This window comes from Egretta garzetta, unplaced genomic scaffold (genome assembly GCF_000687185.1).
Source record: "Egretta garzetta isolate BGI_Z169 unplaced genomic scaffold, ASM68718v1 scaffold37, whole genome shotgun sequence".
NCBI classification, from domain to species: Eukaryota; Metazoa; Chordata; class Aves; order Pelecaniformes; family Ardeidae; genus Egretta; species Egretta garzetta.
In genome coordinates this window covers 1,104,235-1,117,428 of record NW_009260269.1, presented here as the reverse complement: position 1 = coordinate 1,117,428, position 13,194 = coordinate 1,104,235, and the positions used below count along the sequence as shown (strand labels likewise).

Sequence of the window (13,194 nt, the reverse complement as noted above, 5' to 3'; positions counted from 1 at the left end):
AAAAAAAAACAAAAAAAAAAAAACCAAAAAAAACCCCAAACCAAACCAAAACAAAACAAAAAAACCCCAAAACATTAAATTTAGAGATGTGGGGAAAAAAAGTTACATTTTGATCAATTAAGTTCAGTTACAGTGCTACATCCTAGGAATAAATATATGCATTGTAGAAATATACACTGAGAAGAGTAAACCAGAAAGCAAAATAAGAACATGAAACTCATTTAAAGCTTACTTTAGAAATGCTGCTCTTTGACTGTATAGAAGACTTCTGAAATTTTCATTCCGTATGCTTTATGTGACCATCCCTTTCAAAGAAAGGCCCAAACCAGCTAGCTCTGGTTTAAGTTCTAGATTCCTGCCACCCACTTTTAAGAGAGCTGTTCCTCCTCCACAACTGGAAAAATGTATATTATCCAGCCAAAACATAGGTGTCCTTTGTCACACAAAACATACATGACCTGAGTAATATTAACATGCATCTGAAATTTAGACACCCCTGTCATGACAAATTACATATACCCATCATATCAACCAGGGCTCTCCAGCATTTTGTCAGCTTATAAGGTTTGTTCAAATTACATGCACTGAAACTGAAAAGATCTTTTTTTCTCAACAGTTCAGCTTTAGCTCTCTGTGCATAGTCATATCTGTTGCTTTAATATACTTTTAGAATAATTTAGAATTACTGAAGAAAAATTAATTTCAGATGTAGGATATTCTCTGTGCACTGCTAGTTTACTAAGTTCTAATAAGGTACATACACGCAAGCCTACAGCATGCCATATGACAGAGTTTATAATTGGGCTCAGAGAACCTGATGGACGTGGAAGAAAAACAACCAAGCCCAATTCTCAAATCTCTGCAGATTTAGCAGTTGGGAGAAAAAGTCTCTACACATATATCAAGTTAATTTGTCTGGCAAACCGTGATTCACATAGCTGTACTTGTCAGGTCTAGTAACAGAAAAGCACTTCAGAAAGTGGCAAGACAAACAGTAGGGCCAATTCACCTGACCTTAGATAAGAAAAATAAGAAAGCAAAACTGAAAAATATAGAAAACTAATATTGGGACTCTATGACAACACAGAGCACTAAATTGTAAAAGAAGCTCTCAGGAAGGAAATGCACATCAGTTACTACAAGCAGTGAAAGAAAAGGCAGTGAAATATATTGGGAATGTGCTCTAATAAGGTGATGTAGGAAATATTTTCTTGAATTCTACAAATTTGGTCTTTCATGGAGACAAAAAAATTCAGGGTATTAACTAAAAAAATGAGATAGGTAGTTGTTTCATTTTATTTTGCATCTGTGCTTATATTAAAATATCAAGAGGAAAAGATTACTCTCACACTGAAACTGAGGATTCTGAAGGACATCCCTTTCCTCTATATAGAGATAAATTATCTGAGAAAACATTAAGCAACCGTTCTTGGTATTACATATGCTCAATACAATGTCAGTCTTACAAAGTCAATATAATACTTATGCCAAAGTATATACTGGTTTACCTATATTCCTATCAAATGTCAAAATGGAAGAAGATAAGCATTAAGCTGTTTCATAGGAATTACTTTTGAAATGCCACCAACTCAAGTATTATAAGTTGTTTTTAAACTAATTCCTTGGAATTGTATCTGAAATACCTCAAATCCATTTATCATAATTACAAGTGGCAGTGCATGCAACTTGTTATCACCCTAAGAGTTCACAGCAGCACTTTACAGAACTCTGCAAAAGCGTGGGAAAGGGAGCCCATATAACACCATAAAGTGTTAAAAAGTCTCTTGGGCAAAGCATTGTAAAGAAGATTATATTAGAAAATAAATACATTTATAGACAGGATTAAGGTAGAGATCTCTAGTTATAAAGGTAGCACAACCAGATTTGATCAGCTGTTAGGTGAAAAATGTCTGTGAATTTATATACCATGAAAAAAGGTGAAAAGCAGCAATATATTCCTTGAACAAAAACATATTGATAAAAGAATGAGGTATAGAAGGCAACAAAACTCTCCAAATGGAAAGGACTGTAAAAGCAGCACTTACACTGAAGAATGTAGAATCGGAGGAACCACTTGGGTCATAAAGTCCAATACCCTACCAAAATAACCACATAACGTAAGCTTTTTTCATACATAGCTTTTATTTTCAAGGCGAGGGGAAAAGCAAGGGCTGGAGGAGTTGAGGGGGTGGCACTTCAATGCTCAGTGCAATTTCTATCTGCTCTTATATTCAAGGCAAGCATTTCTAGTCTTCTTCACCTCTGCAGCTTCTTATATACATGTACACATTGTTCACATTTAAACCTTTTCTTACCTAAATCACTAGTAGATGAAGGCAATTCAAATGTATTAATCATACTATAAAAGGTTGTACAGTGCAAATGCTTTTAATATATTTTTGTATGGAAGAGGCTTAAAAAATGAGAAAAAGAATGGTTCGGCTCATAACCTTTGGTACACTCATCTAAAATTCACCTACTTTACAACTTTCTGGGGAAAGACTGTATTTTTAGAGTGCCCAGAGTGTGAAAATCCTGGCAATGAAACTGGAGAATTTACAGTAAGACAAAAAACATTGCAAAAAATGTTCAGGATACAAGCTGGTTGCAAAGATGTCTTCAGAAGATCCCAGTAATTTATGCCAACTACATCCCTCAATTTGTACAAATCCTTTGCTGCAGTAGTTCAATATCTTGACCTACAGTCTTAATGAATCTGTATCGCAAGCCTATTTTTCTATGTTTTTTTCTTCCCTACAGAAATACTGAACCAGTTACTTGACATTAAACATTTAAATATTAAGCGTGGGCCTTGAAAATAAAATAAGCAACATTCTAAAGATGCTGTGATGATGGACTGGATTAATGGATAATATACATGTTAAAATCTTAGCAAGTTGTCTAATCTGCTTTTTAATCAAAGACAAGCACTTCTGAAGCACAATTTACCTCAAACTACATCATGTACCTAGAACAGGTCACATGAACTGCACTGTAAAAATGTCTATGTTTCCATTGACTTTAAAAGGAGATTATGGTAAATATGGATGACTGTAATGCAGAAATCTAAAGTAAGGAAGGATTTAAATTATTTGTCAGCCATTTCTTTTAACCCTATATGATCTGAGTTCTAGAACATATATGTTTGGTTTTCTTCTAGCTGGAGCCGATAACCTAAAAGGAAAACGTGCAAAAATTCTTTAAAATGGTATCTTAAAAAAATCATTATTCCAGGTATTAGGATATACAAAGACATGTTAGGTCAAATCCTTATAGCAAATCATTTCAGGGAAATTACCAACTTTAAGTAACATTCAGGGAGAATAATTTTTAAAGCCTCTCAGGTGTTTTTTTTTTTTAAAATATTGATGTGTTTTTTACTGAGCACACAAAAAAATAATATAAAAAGTCACATTTCTTTTAGATTGCACAGAAGAAAAGTGTTTATCCAAGGTACAACTAAATATAAAGTCCATTTTGGTTCAAAAAAATGAGAAACTGGTGAACCCTTTCACCAGAGAATGCTATCAGTAACACATAACCTCTCACAATATCTGTTACACTCTTATTTAGTTTCATTTAAAGCAAGAGAACAAAAGTCATAAAATAGTTTGGGTTGGAAGGGACCTTTAAGGATCACCTAGTCCAATGCCCCTGCCACTAGATCATGTTGCTCAAAGTCCCATCCAACCTGACTTTCAAAACTTCCAATGATGGGGCATCCACAACTTCTCTGGGCAACGTGTTCCAGTGTCTCATCATTCTCATCATAAAAAATTTCTTCCTTTTGTCCAATCTGACTCTACCCTCTTCCAGTCTAAAACCATTGCCCCTTGTCCTGCCATTACTGGTACAAAATCTCTGTGTTTCTTCTAAGACCCCTTCATATATTGAAAGGCCACAAGAAGGTCTTCCTTTAGCTTTCTCTTCTTGAGGCTGAACAACTCCAACCTCTTGGCCTTTCTTCATAGGAGAGGTGCTCAAGCCCCCTGATCAATTTTGGGGGCCTCCTCTGGATCTGCCAGAAGTGCCAGAAGTCACTGTTCCTACAGCATTTCAACATTTCTGCTTGCAGTTGAACCATTTAATGAAAAGTGCAAGAGCTTAGTTTAAACCCACTTCTATGATCTAGCTAAGCTGTTCTGCCAAACTGCACTGGTGTAGTTCAATGGAAAAATTAAATATGCTAAAAAGGATACTAACATCTGAGAGTATCTAAAGTATACAGGCACTTGGGGTTAACAGCATATTGTCAGCATATCACCTCTTAGAACACATCTGTCAACATCAAAATTCTAAGTTAATAATAATAATAATAATAATAATAATAATAAAAAAAAGTTCTAAGAGCAAAGGTAAAAGCTGCCATAAATTAAACTACAATTAACAAGAACACAGTAAGAATTTCCTTTTACATTTCGATTGACTTCAGAACCAAAATTTCTTTTTCATATGTAGTAATTTCTCATGTCTGTAATAATTAAGGTCCTTTCTCTCAGATGATGCAGTTTTGTCAGCTAACAGAACCAGCAGGTTCTACCGCTGTGCTTGAGCACAGTCGGTCACTACAGTTCTTCTCTACAACAGATGAAAAAATCAGGAATCAGTCCAACCAACATAACTTGCAATTTGAAACGTTACCAGTCTCCTAGGCATTCTGCTCTGGGCTTTTATTCAGTTTTTGGTACACAAAATACAAACAGAGCACATCTGTTAACAACATTCTGGAATTAACCTCTACACATCACAAAACCAGAGACAGTCCCAGTTCTGGACCTTCAAAACACCAAACTGAACAATGGGGTCATAGCTCAAATTGTCACAGGCAAAGACAGAAGGAAACTTTATTTTGCCAGGTCTGTGATCCTAAAAATATCATAAGATCCTGCCCTGTTAAAATATTCTCCTCTTGGAAGAGCAGGAAATGCCAGTGGTGGAGGGCTCTTAAAGAAATGGATCAGCTGAAAGCACGCGTTAAATCGGGCTGCAAGAGAATGAGGCAGGGAAAATCAAAACTAAAAGTAAGTCATACCAACCTACAGCCTTGAAGGGAATTGTAACCACAGGAAAAATAGTAGCTGGAGGTCTCTCTAGAAACACTTCATGTTTTTTCCAAAAGCAGCATATCGTTTGGGAAAATAAATAACATTTTGTTCCAGAGAAGTAACTTCCTTATTGCTGTACTGGGCCACAGGCACTTAAAAGCGCTAGGAAACACAAAACCAAGGATGATACTGAGTAACTAGCTGTTGCAGAGAGACTCCTTTGAAAAACAGTCAGCTATGCTTCTCACCCCAGAGTTAGACGAGATACTTTACTGTTATCTAAGAGCAACCAAGTGTTTGAAGAAAGGTGTCAAAAGAAGCAGTCCATCCAGAGATCAAAATAAGACACAGGACACAAAGCCTTCAGGAGATCAATAGATCGTCACACGAACGCAAAACCCTCTACCATTATACTTGTGATTCCTATCCTTGTGATTCTATAGCCAAAGTCCATTTATTGGAAAATAAGAACAACATCTTTGAAATAAACGTCTACATCAAAAATATTGGAAAACATACTCTAAATACGGTTCATATATTTTCAAATAGTCACCACATAACATTTTCCTATTTGCAGGGCTAACATAAAAGCAAATCCATGAAGACATGACTTCCCAAAACATCTACAACAAGCAATTTTGCCTGCCATCTGTGCAAAAAGCAGTGTAATTTCCCTTTAAACAGGGGAAAAAAAAACCCAAACAAAACCAAAGCAACTAAACAAATCCCCAGCCCAACAGTGGAATAACACACCTGGTCAAATATAAGCCTAAGCATGAAAACATTCTGGTTTGAATTTAGAAACAAAGAATATGCAGACCGGGAAGACTCTGGTTAATCAATGCTATCAGGATTTGCCTGTGTATTTGACACTTCTGTACCTAGTTCAGGATCCAAGTGCATTTTTGAGTTATTGACAACATTCAAGGCATAGATCTAATAAACTATACTTGGCATGCCAGATGCTGGCCTAGCTGTCAATGTGGTTTTTTTTTTCACATAATAGCCTTATGGTTAGAGCACTCACTAAGAAAGCACTAAATTACATCTAAAAACAGAGATTTCGTACCCCCAGCTTCTAGCAGAGAAGGATGAGTGGGAAAATACCCACTCATAAAGCTAATCTCGGTGAAGGGCTTACTGCTACTTCAATGGAGTCACTAAGCAAAGAGTGAAAGATTAATGAGACCTCAGTAAAAGAAGATACAATCTAGCCCAGGTTTACACACTTAGCTGGAGAAGTGGGGCTCTACTCCATGCTCCCAAGGCTGTTTTCATAGTATATGCTACAATACAGTACATTGCATAAACAGGGCGGAAAAAGCAAGTCAAAGAGGTCTCAATCTCTCTCCTGTCAACCCTGCTGAAATACATGGACTAACCCTTTGCCACATACTTAATTGAAAAAGAACCCTTTCTTTCTAGTTCCTCCTCCCCGCATGTTTCCCATTATATCCATCTATATCAGTGGTTGTACTTGCAGTGGAAGTAAGAGTTACCAGAATTCAGATAAAATTGAGAAATTGTAAATGGTGTTTACTTAGCCTTAAAGGGTTGAATTGAACATTAAAAGCAATAAAAAGACACTTCTTATGTTGATGCCAATGACTTCTATGTAATACATGATCTGGACAGAGTACAACATAACTGGTGAGACAATCTCAATGTCAGGTTGGGACTCACGCTGACAGGTAGTACGTTGTAGAGGCCATTAAGTTCAAAGCACTGGTTTTAATTCAGAAAAAGAACCTTCTAAAAAAGGAGCAGCTGGGATGTTATGTAAAGGGACAAAATTTTAATACCTTGCTTTTCTTATTTAATGTCATAGAAGCATTAGTTTTTATTTCTATATAGAAACTAGGCTGGAAAAAAGTTTGAATAATGACAGTTGCTCTATATGTCATGTTTATATTGTCTGCAGAGTTTGAGAACAATACAAGCACAGTAAATCTTGCAGAAAGCATAACAAAATGACAGATCAGTTTGGACAGATTAAAAAAATCTGTCTTCTGCATTTGTAAAAAACAGAGAAAGTGATCTGAATGATACAGGATCAGTAACAGAAGCTGCAGACCCTCATTCAGAGGCGACTTGTTTGCATCCAACATAAAACAGCAGTAACCATTTATCATCTAACAGCTGCTCAGTAGTCAGTGCATGAAGGTATGGTAGCTCCTGTTGGAGAGGTGTCCAGGTGACAGTCACAGCTAACTGCCATCCCTGCTGGCAGCCTCAAGGAGAGTAAGGGAACAATAATATCTAGAGACGATAGTAGCCTGTGTCTTCTAGATTGAAACCAATTCCAGAACAGGATGACAAGAAGGTATTTCTCAAATGAGCAGTGTCCATCCAATGTGTAACAACAGGATCTCACTTTAAGGTGAGGTCAATATATTTTTCACAGGAATGATCTGCGTTTTATATGGTACCATGCAAAATCTTTGAGATGCTTTTGTTGTTTATGCTAAGGGCCTGATTTTTCTGCTCAACAAATTCAAACAGATTTAAATGGTAGACTGCAGAATCAGTCATTTAATAGAACCTATCAGTATTTCATCATTACAATGTTCTTATTTTGTATTCTGCAAGTAAAAGAAATAATGAATTAGGAGAACATTTCCTCTTTCCATTTCTTATTACTGTGAAAGAACTTGCACTTACAATGCAGAACTATAGTGTTACGGGAAATATTTTGCATTTTGGACTTCTGAATTCTTTCTTCCTAGTACTATCACCATTTAGTCAGCATAAAAGCTGGGCTTCATATTGCTGTCTTCCATACACAATATTTAAAACAAGAAGGTGAACTTTCCAAGTACCATCCAATTTTGATAGTTCCTTTCAAAAAATCCATTTGCTTGCCCTTAGAAGTATTACCTTAACAGAACAGCAAAACCTGTAACACCACAGGGGTCTAATGTTCTATTCCTTATGCTTACAAAACACTATAAAATAAGGGAAGCCAAAAGCTTGTAACAGCCACAACTTTGCTAAAGCTGAATCACATGTTGTTTAAAAAGTCTCCATTTACATATAAAAAGCACTTCAGTATTTACAGCAAAGCCAACTGAATAAACGCACCAAGAAATAATTCTGAATCAAAACCATGTTATTTTTAGATTTCTGATGTAGCACACAGCTTTGATGCCACAGAAAATGTCTTCAATTTGACCAAACTTTCTAACGTGTAAATGTAAATCCCAGTTACAGAGGGAGAAAAAAAAAATAAAAACAGTAACTTAGAGAATTCACTGTAGGTACATATCTCTGATCTGCCAAGGTTCATTAAACAAGTATGCTGAATGCATGTCTGGGATCTAAAAACGTCACAACTCCTCTAGTTCTGAATTGCCATTGAAGGTGGCCACCCGCTACCAGGATAGCCTTCTGAGACTGTTCTTACATTTACTGATGCTTCTGTTAAGTAAACTAACTCCTTTGTGGCCACACCGAGGACCATAAACAGCGTATTTCTACTACTTCACTTTTGCCTTCTCCTGTTGAGAAACAACCAAATCAGATCATTTTTCTTCAGTTGGAGAATATTACATTATATTTATCACTATAGCAACTACCCTAATTGATTTGATGCAGGTTTCTCTTCCACCATAGGATGGAGCCACTATCCCTAAGTATAATCTAAACATTTAAGAAAGAAAAAAAATGATCAGTTTTTCATTTTACCATGTCAAAGAGAACATAATTGGGCTTCAGAAATTAAAGTATAAATGAAATTCTAATGGAATGTACATATACATCCAGAACACACTTTATAAATATGCTAATCTGTCAAGTGGAACTCAGAGTATGGTGTTTACTGGTTGCTCCCAGTAATAGGGATGACTGTTGTACAACAAATATATTCCCAGCAACAAAGATTCACAAAGTAGTTAGGGAAAGGGGAAGGAACATTCATATAACTGATTCAGGAATAAGCTTTGTCAGACCAATAGATTAAAAATGAAAATAATCAAGGTAGATAAAAAGTTTTATTTATAGTGCTAAAAAAATGGAAATATGCAAAAGTTCTGATTAATTTTTTTAAGCTGTAGGGTTTGATGTAAATGTAGTAAAATGATACAGTGAGACATAATCAGATACAAGGTTCCTGCAATTACCTTAATAGTGTATTCAACTATATTGTTTTTTTTTTTACAGAGCTCTGCTTGATATCAGAGATTTAAGTTGGTATCCTTCCATATACCTGAATATAAGGTATGTGGAAAAATACAGAACACCTTACATTGTCAAGTTCTTTTCTTTTACTTCCTAAGAAATATGGCAAGGCTGTTATTCTTAAAACATAACTGACCCCTCCCCCTACCAGTTATGGTTTTCTTCAAAAAATAAGGCATCAGATGATAAAAAGACTGAATAAACCCTAGATGATTATTAAAAGAATTCAAAAATTTGCAGTACTACTTTACCAAGAAATAGCTTCACATTTTTTTCCTAGCTTTTTAAACATCTTCACCCTTTCCACAGAGCGAAAACATTTTTTGCAATTTTTCAAATACTACCACTGGAGAAAATGTTCATGGTGCTTCATTAACATTTGGAATTGCAGTTGTCAAATCAGTGAAACATTACATAAATGGTGGAGTGTTTTGACACTGCATATTTTAAGCTGCATGGTGCTTTTCAGCACTATATGGAATGAAAAGCATATACTACATGTTTGAGGAACACATCCACACTGGCAAAGATAACTGATTAGAAACTGGTCATTTAAGCACACCAGAAATTGCCTTCATATTATTGGCTAATATCTGCATTGTTCAGCATCAGTAAACAACACAAAAAAATAATGAACAATATATAACAATTCAAATGGACAACTTAATTCCTTAGAACAGAACATCCTCAAACCTCTCACTGTGGAATATAAATAACTTTTAAGGTGTCAGAGTTTACAGTTAACTCTTTCTGAGGCTATGCTGACAGAAAATATCTGCACAGAAGAACTCGTACCTTCTCATAAAAACCATGGGACCCTCCAGACATTTCTAGCACAAACTTAATAAAATATTTCCTATTACTAATACCCAGCTGAATTCTGAATTCCCTTTACACTTGAACTATTCATGCTGTAATATGCATTTGAGTCACTTATCTTCCAGTATGCACATAAATTCTTTTAAATATCAGCATGTTGTTTAGTATACCCTCTAAATTAGCACACTGAATGTGGCATTATGTACAAAATGAAATTATTTAAAAGTGTGGCCTGTTTGATATGATTTTTATAAGTGTAATCCAAAACATGCTAAATTACAGAAAATAATTACAAAACACATTCTTCTTTTTAGAATAAGCCTTTCTCACTGTTGTCAGTACGAAGAGTCCCTGTAATATGTAAAAATGTGAATTAAAGGTTCTCTTAGCCAACTACAATCTTGTTTCAGAAAAACAAACAAACAAACAAAAAAACCCCACCAACACTGAAAAATGGAGATTTACCAAGAAATAGCTTCACATTTTTTTCCTAGCTTTTTAAACATCTTCACCCTTTCCACAGAGCGAAAACATTTTTTGCAATTTTTCAAATACTACCACTGGAGAAAATGTTCATGGTGCTTCATTAACATTTGGAATTGCAGTTGTCAAATCAGTGAAACATTACATAAATGGTGGAGTGTTTTGACACTGCATATTTTAAGCTGCATGGTGCTTTTCAGCACTATATGGAATGAAAAGCATATACTACATGTTTGAGGAACACATCCACACTGGCAAAGATAACTGATTAGAAACTGGTCATTTAAGCACACCAGAAATTGCCTTCATATTATTGGCTAATATCTGCATTGTTCAGCATCAGTAAACAACACAAAAAAATAATGAACAATATATAACAATTCAAATGGACAACTTAATTCCTTAGAACAGAACATCCTCAAACCTCTCACTGTGGAATATAAATAATTTTTAAGGTGTCAGAGTTTACAGTTAACTCTTTCTGAGGCTATGCTGACAGAAAATATCTGCACAGAAGAACTCGTACCTTCTCATAAAAACCATGGGACCCTCCAGACATTTCTAGCACAAACTTAATAAAATATTTCCTATTACTAATACCCAGCTGAATTCTGAATTCCCTTTACACTTGAACTATTCATGCTGTAATATGCATTTGAGTCACTTATCTTCCAGTATGCACATAAATTCTTTTAAATATCAGCATGTTGTTTAGTATACCCTCTAAATTAGCACACTGAATGTGGCATTATGTACAAAATGAAATTATTTAAAAGTGTGGCCTGTTTGATATGATTTTTATAAGTGTAATCCAAAACATGCTAAATTACAGAAAATAATTACAAAACACATTCTTCTTTTTAGAATAAGCCTTTCTCACTGTTGTCAGTACGAAGAGTCCCTGTAATATGTAAAAATGTGAATTAAAGGTTCTCTTAGCCAACTACAATCTTGTTTCAGAAAAACAAACAAACAAACAAAAAAAACCCACCAACACTGAAAAATGGAGACTATAATATGGTTGGAGGGAATGGAACAGAGGGTTAAGAAATGCAGCAGGCATGCTCCTGAAAACCAGAATCCATTTCCATTTCATCATAACCTACACCTATTACAGCTCAAGAAGACAAGCCTAGTGCAAAGTCTTTTATGCTACAGCCAATGAAAGGAATACGCACTATGGGTAAATTACAGATCACATTCAGCTCAGGTTGGGAAAATACCGTGTGGCTTCATTTTGGCAAAGTTGTGCAGGTCCCTCCTGATAAACTACAGAATTTTTTTATTATTATTATTGCATGGAAACGGCTTTTTCTTTCTCTTTGAAAGATTCCCACTTGGTACTATGGACTAACTTGCATTCCCCACAAGTATGGGCATTATCTGTATTTATATTACATAATGGCTTGAAAATTACTCTTGCTAAAAAAACTAACAAGAAAAAATACAGACCTTTAGAAGTATTAATAGTCCAAGCACTTGATTCTTACAGATACCTTACCTGCAACTCAGTGTGATTAATGGATGATCTATCAAGCCTGAAAAAGAATATACAAAACTCTACGGACAACCTGTGATGCAGCTCTAAAACTGATAGCATGGGCTTACTAAACTGCTGAGAATATGCTCAGGAAGTGCCGGGTGTTCCAATGCAATTTCACAGTCAGAGAATCACATATGATCCCAGTGATATTAAGGCATCTGTCACTTGACTAAGTATGTGCTTCCTAAAGGAATGAACATAAGCAAAATAGCTCCTGTTCATGGAAGGTGGATGGGGGTAGGAGTGTGTGCGTCGAGGGAGCACTCTGGGAGAGAGCTGGTAACATCCCATAATAAACAGTGAACAGTTGATTCACGGTTACTACCACTAAAAAGTTTGTTCTTAAGATCCAAGAGATGTTTCTGTTTGGACTGATAACGCCACATCCCCAACCTAAGGACATCTCATGCTCCCAAGAAGCAGCAGTATTAAAATGTCAGTCTACCTGCTTTACCAGGGGGGACGGGGGGGACGTGTCGAGGTGGCAAGCCTAAGGCACAGTGCCTATGCTCGCCAGCCTGAGAGCTTAGCCTTTGCCAGAAGCGTTACCTCAGACGGGAAGGGCGTGGATTTACATCCAGCAAAAGCACCAGGACAAATATGTACTTACTGCAGTAAGCGATTAGGAGACTAGCCAGGATCATGATAGCCCAGAAAGTTGAGGACATGCTTGGCAAGGTGTTGGCATCTTTCCTACTGCCTCTCCTGGGAGATGGAGCCATTGAAGCCAGTTCCCCGGGGGGGGGAGGCGGAAGGGGGGGGTAGAAAGTTACACCAGCCAGCACTCCCCTTGACTGATGGCCTTTCTCCACGTGTAATCCCCAAGGAAGGCATCTTCCGAAGACCCCGCGGGTCACCAGCAGCAACACGGTCCTGTTGCAGGAACCATCTTCCAGCCAGAAAGCCGAGAGGACTCTAAAGCGTGCAGGACTTCGGCGCAGTGGCTGCAGCCAGCTTTCCTCCTGTTACTGTGGCGAGATTCACCAGCGAGGTGGGTTTTGTTGGGACTCGGGTGCCTGGCGTGGTGCTGAGCTTTGACGTTGTCCCACGAACGAGCCTCTCTCTGGTTTTGTCTTTCCTTTTTTAATTTGCAGAAGTTGCTCCGCTTGTTGTCCTTTCCCCTGCCTG

General features: G+C 36.6%; 1 protein-coding gene across 1 annotated transcript in view; it reads right to left on the bottom strand.

Annotated features, from left to right (window-relative positions):
- TAFA5 (TAFA chemokine like family member 5) overlaps positions 1 to 12,788 on the bottom strand; it is a 365,869-nt gene extending 353,081 nt beyond the window's left edge. The window contains exon 1 of the mRNA XM_035897845.1: positions 12,677 to 12,788. Within this exon, the coding sequence (XP_035753738.1) occupies positions 12,677 to 12,788 (112 nt within the window). The remainder of the gene's footprint in view (positions 1 to 12,676) is intronic.
- Between the last annotated feature and the right edge of the window lie 406 nt (positions 12,789 to 13,194).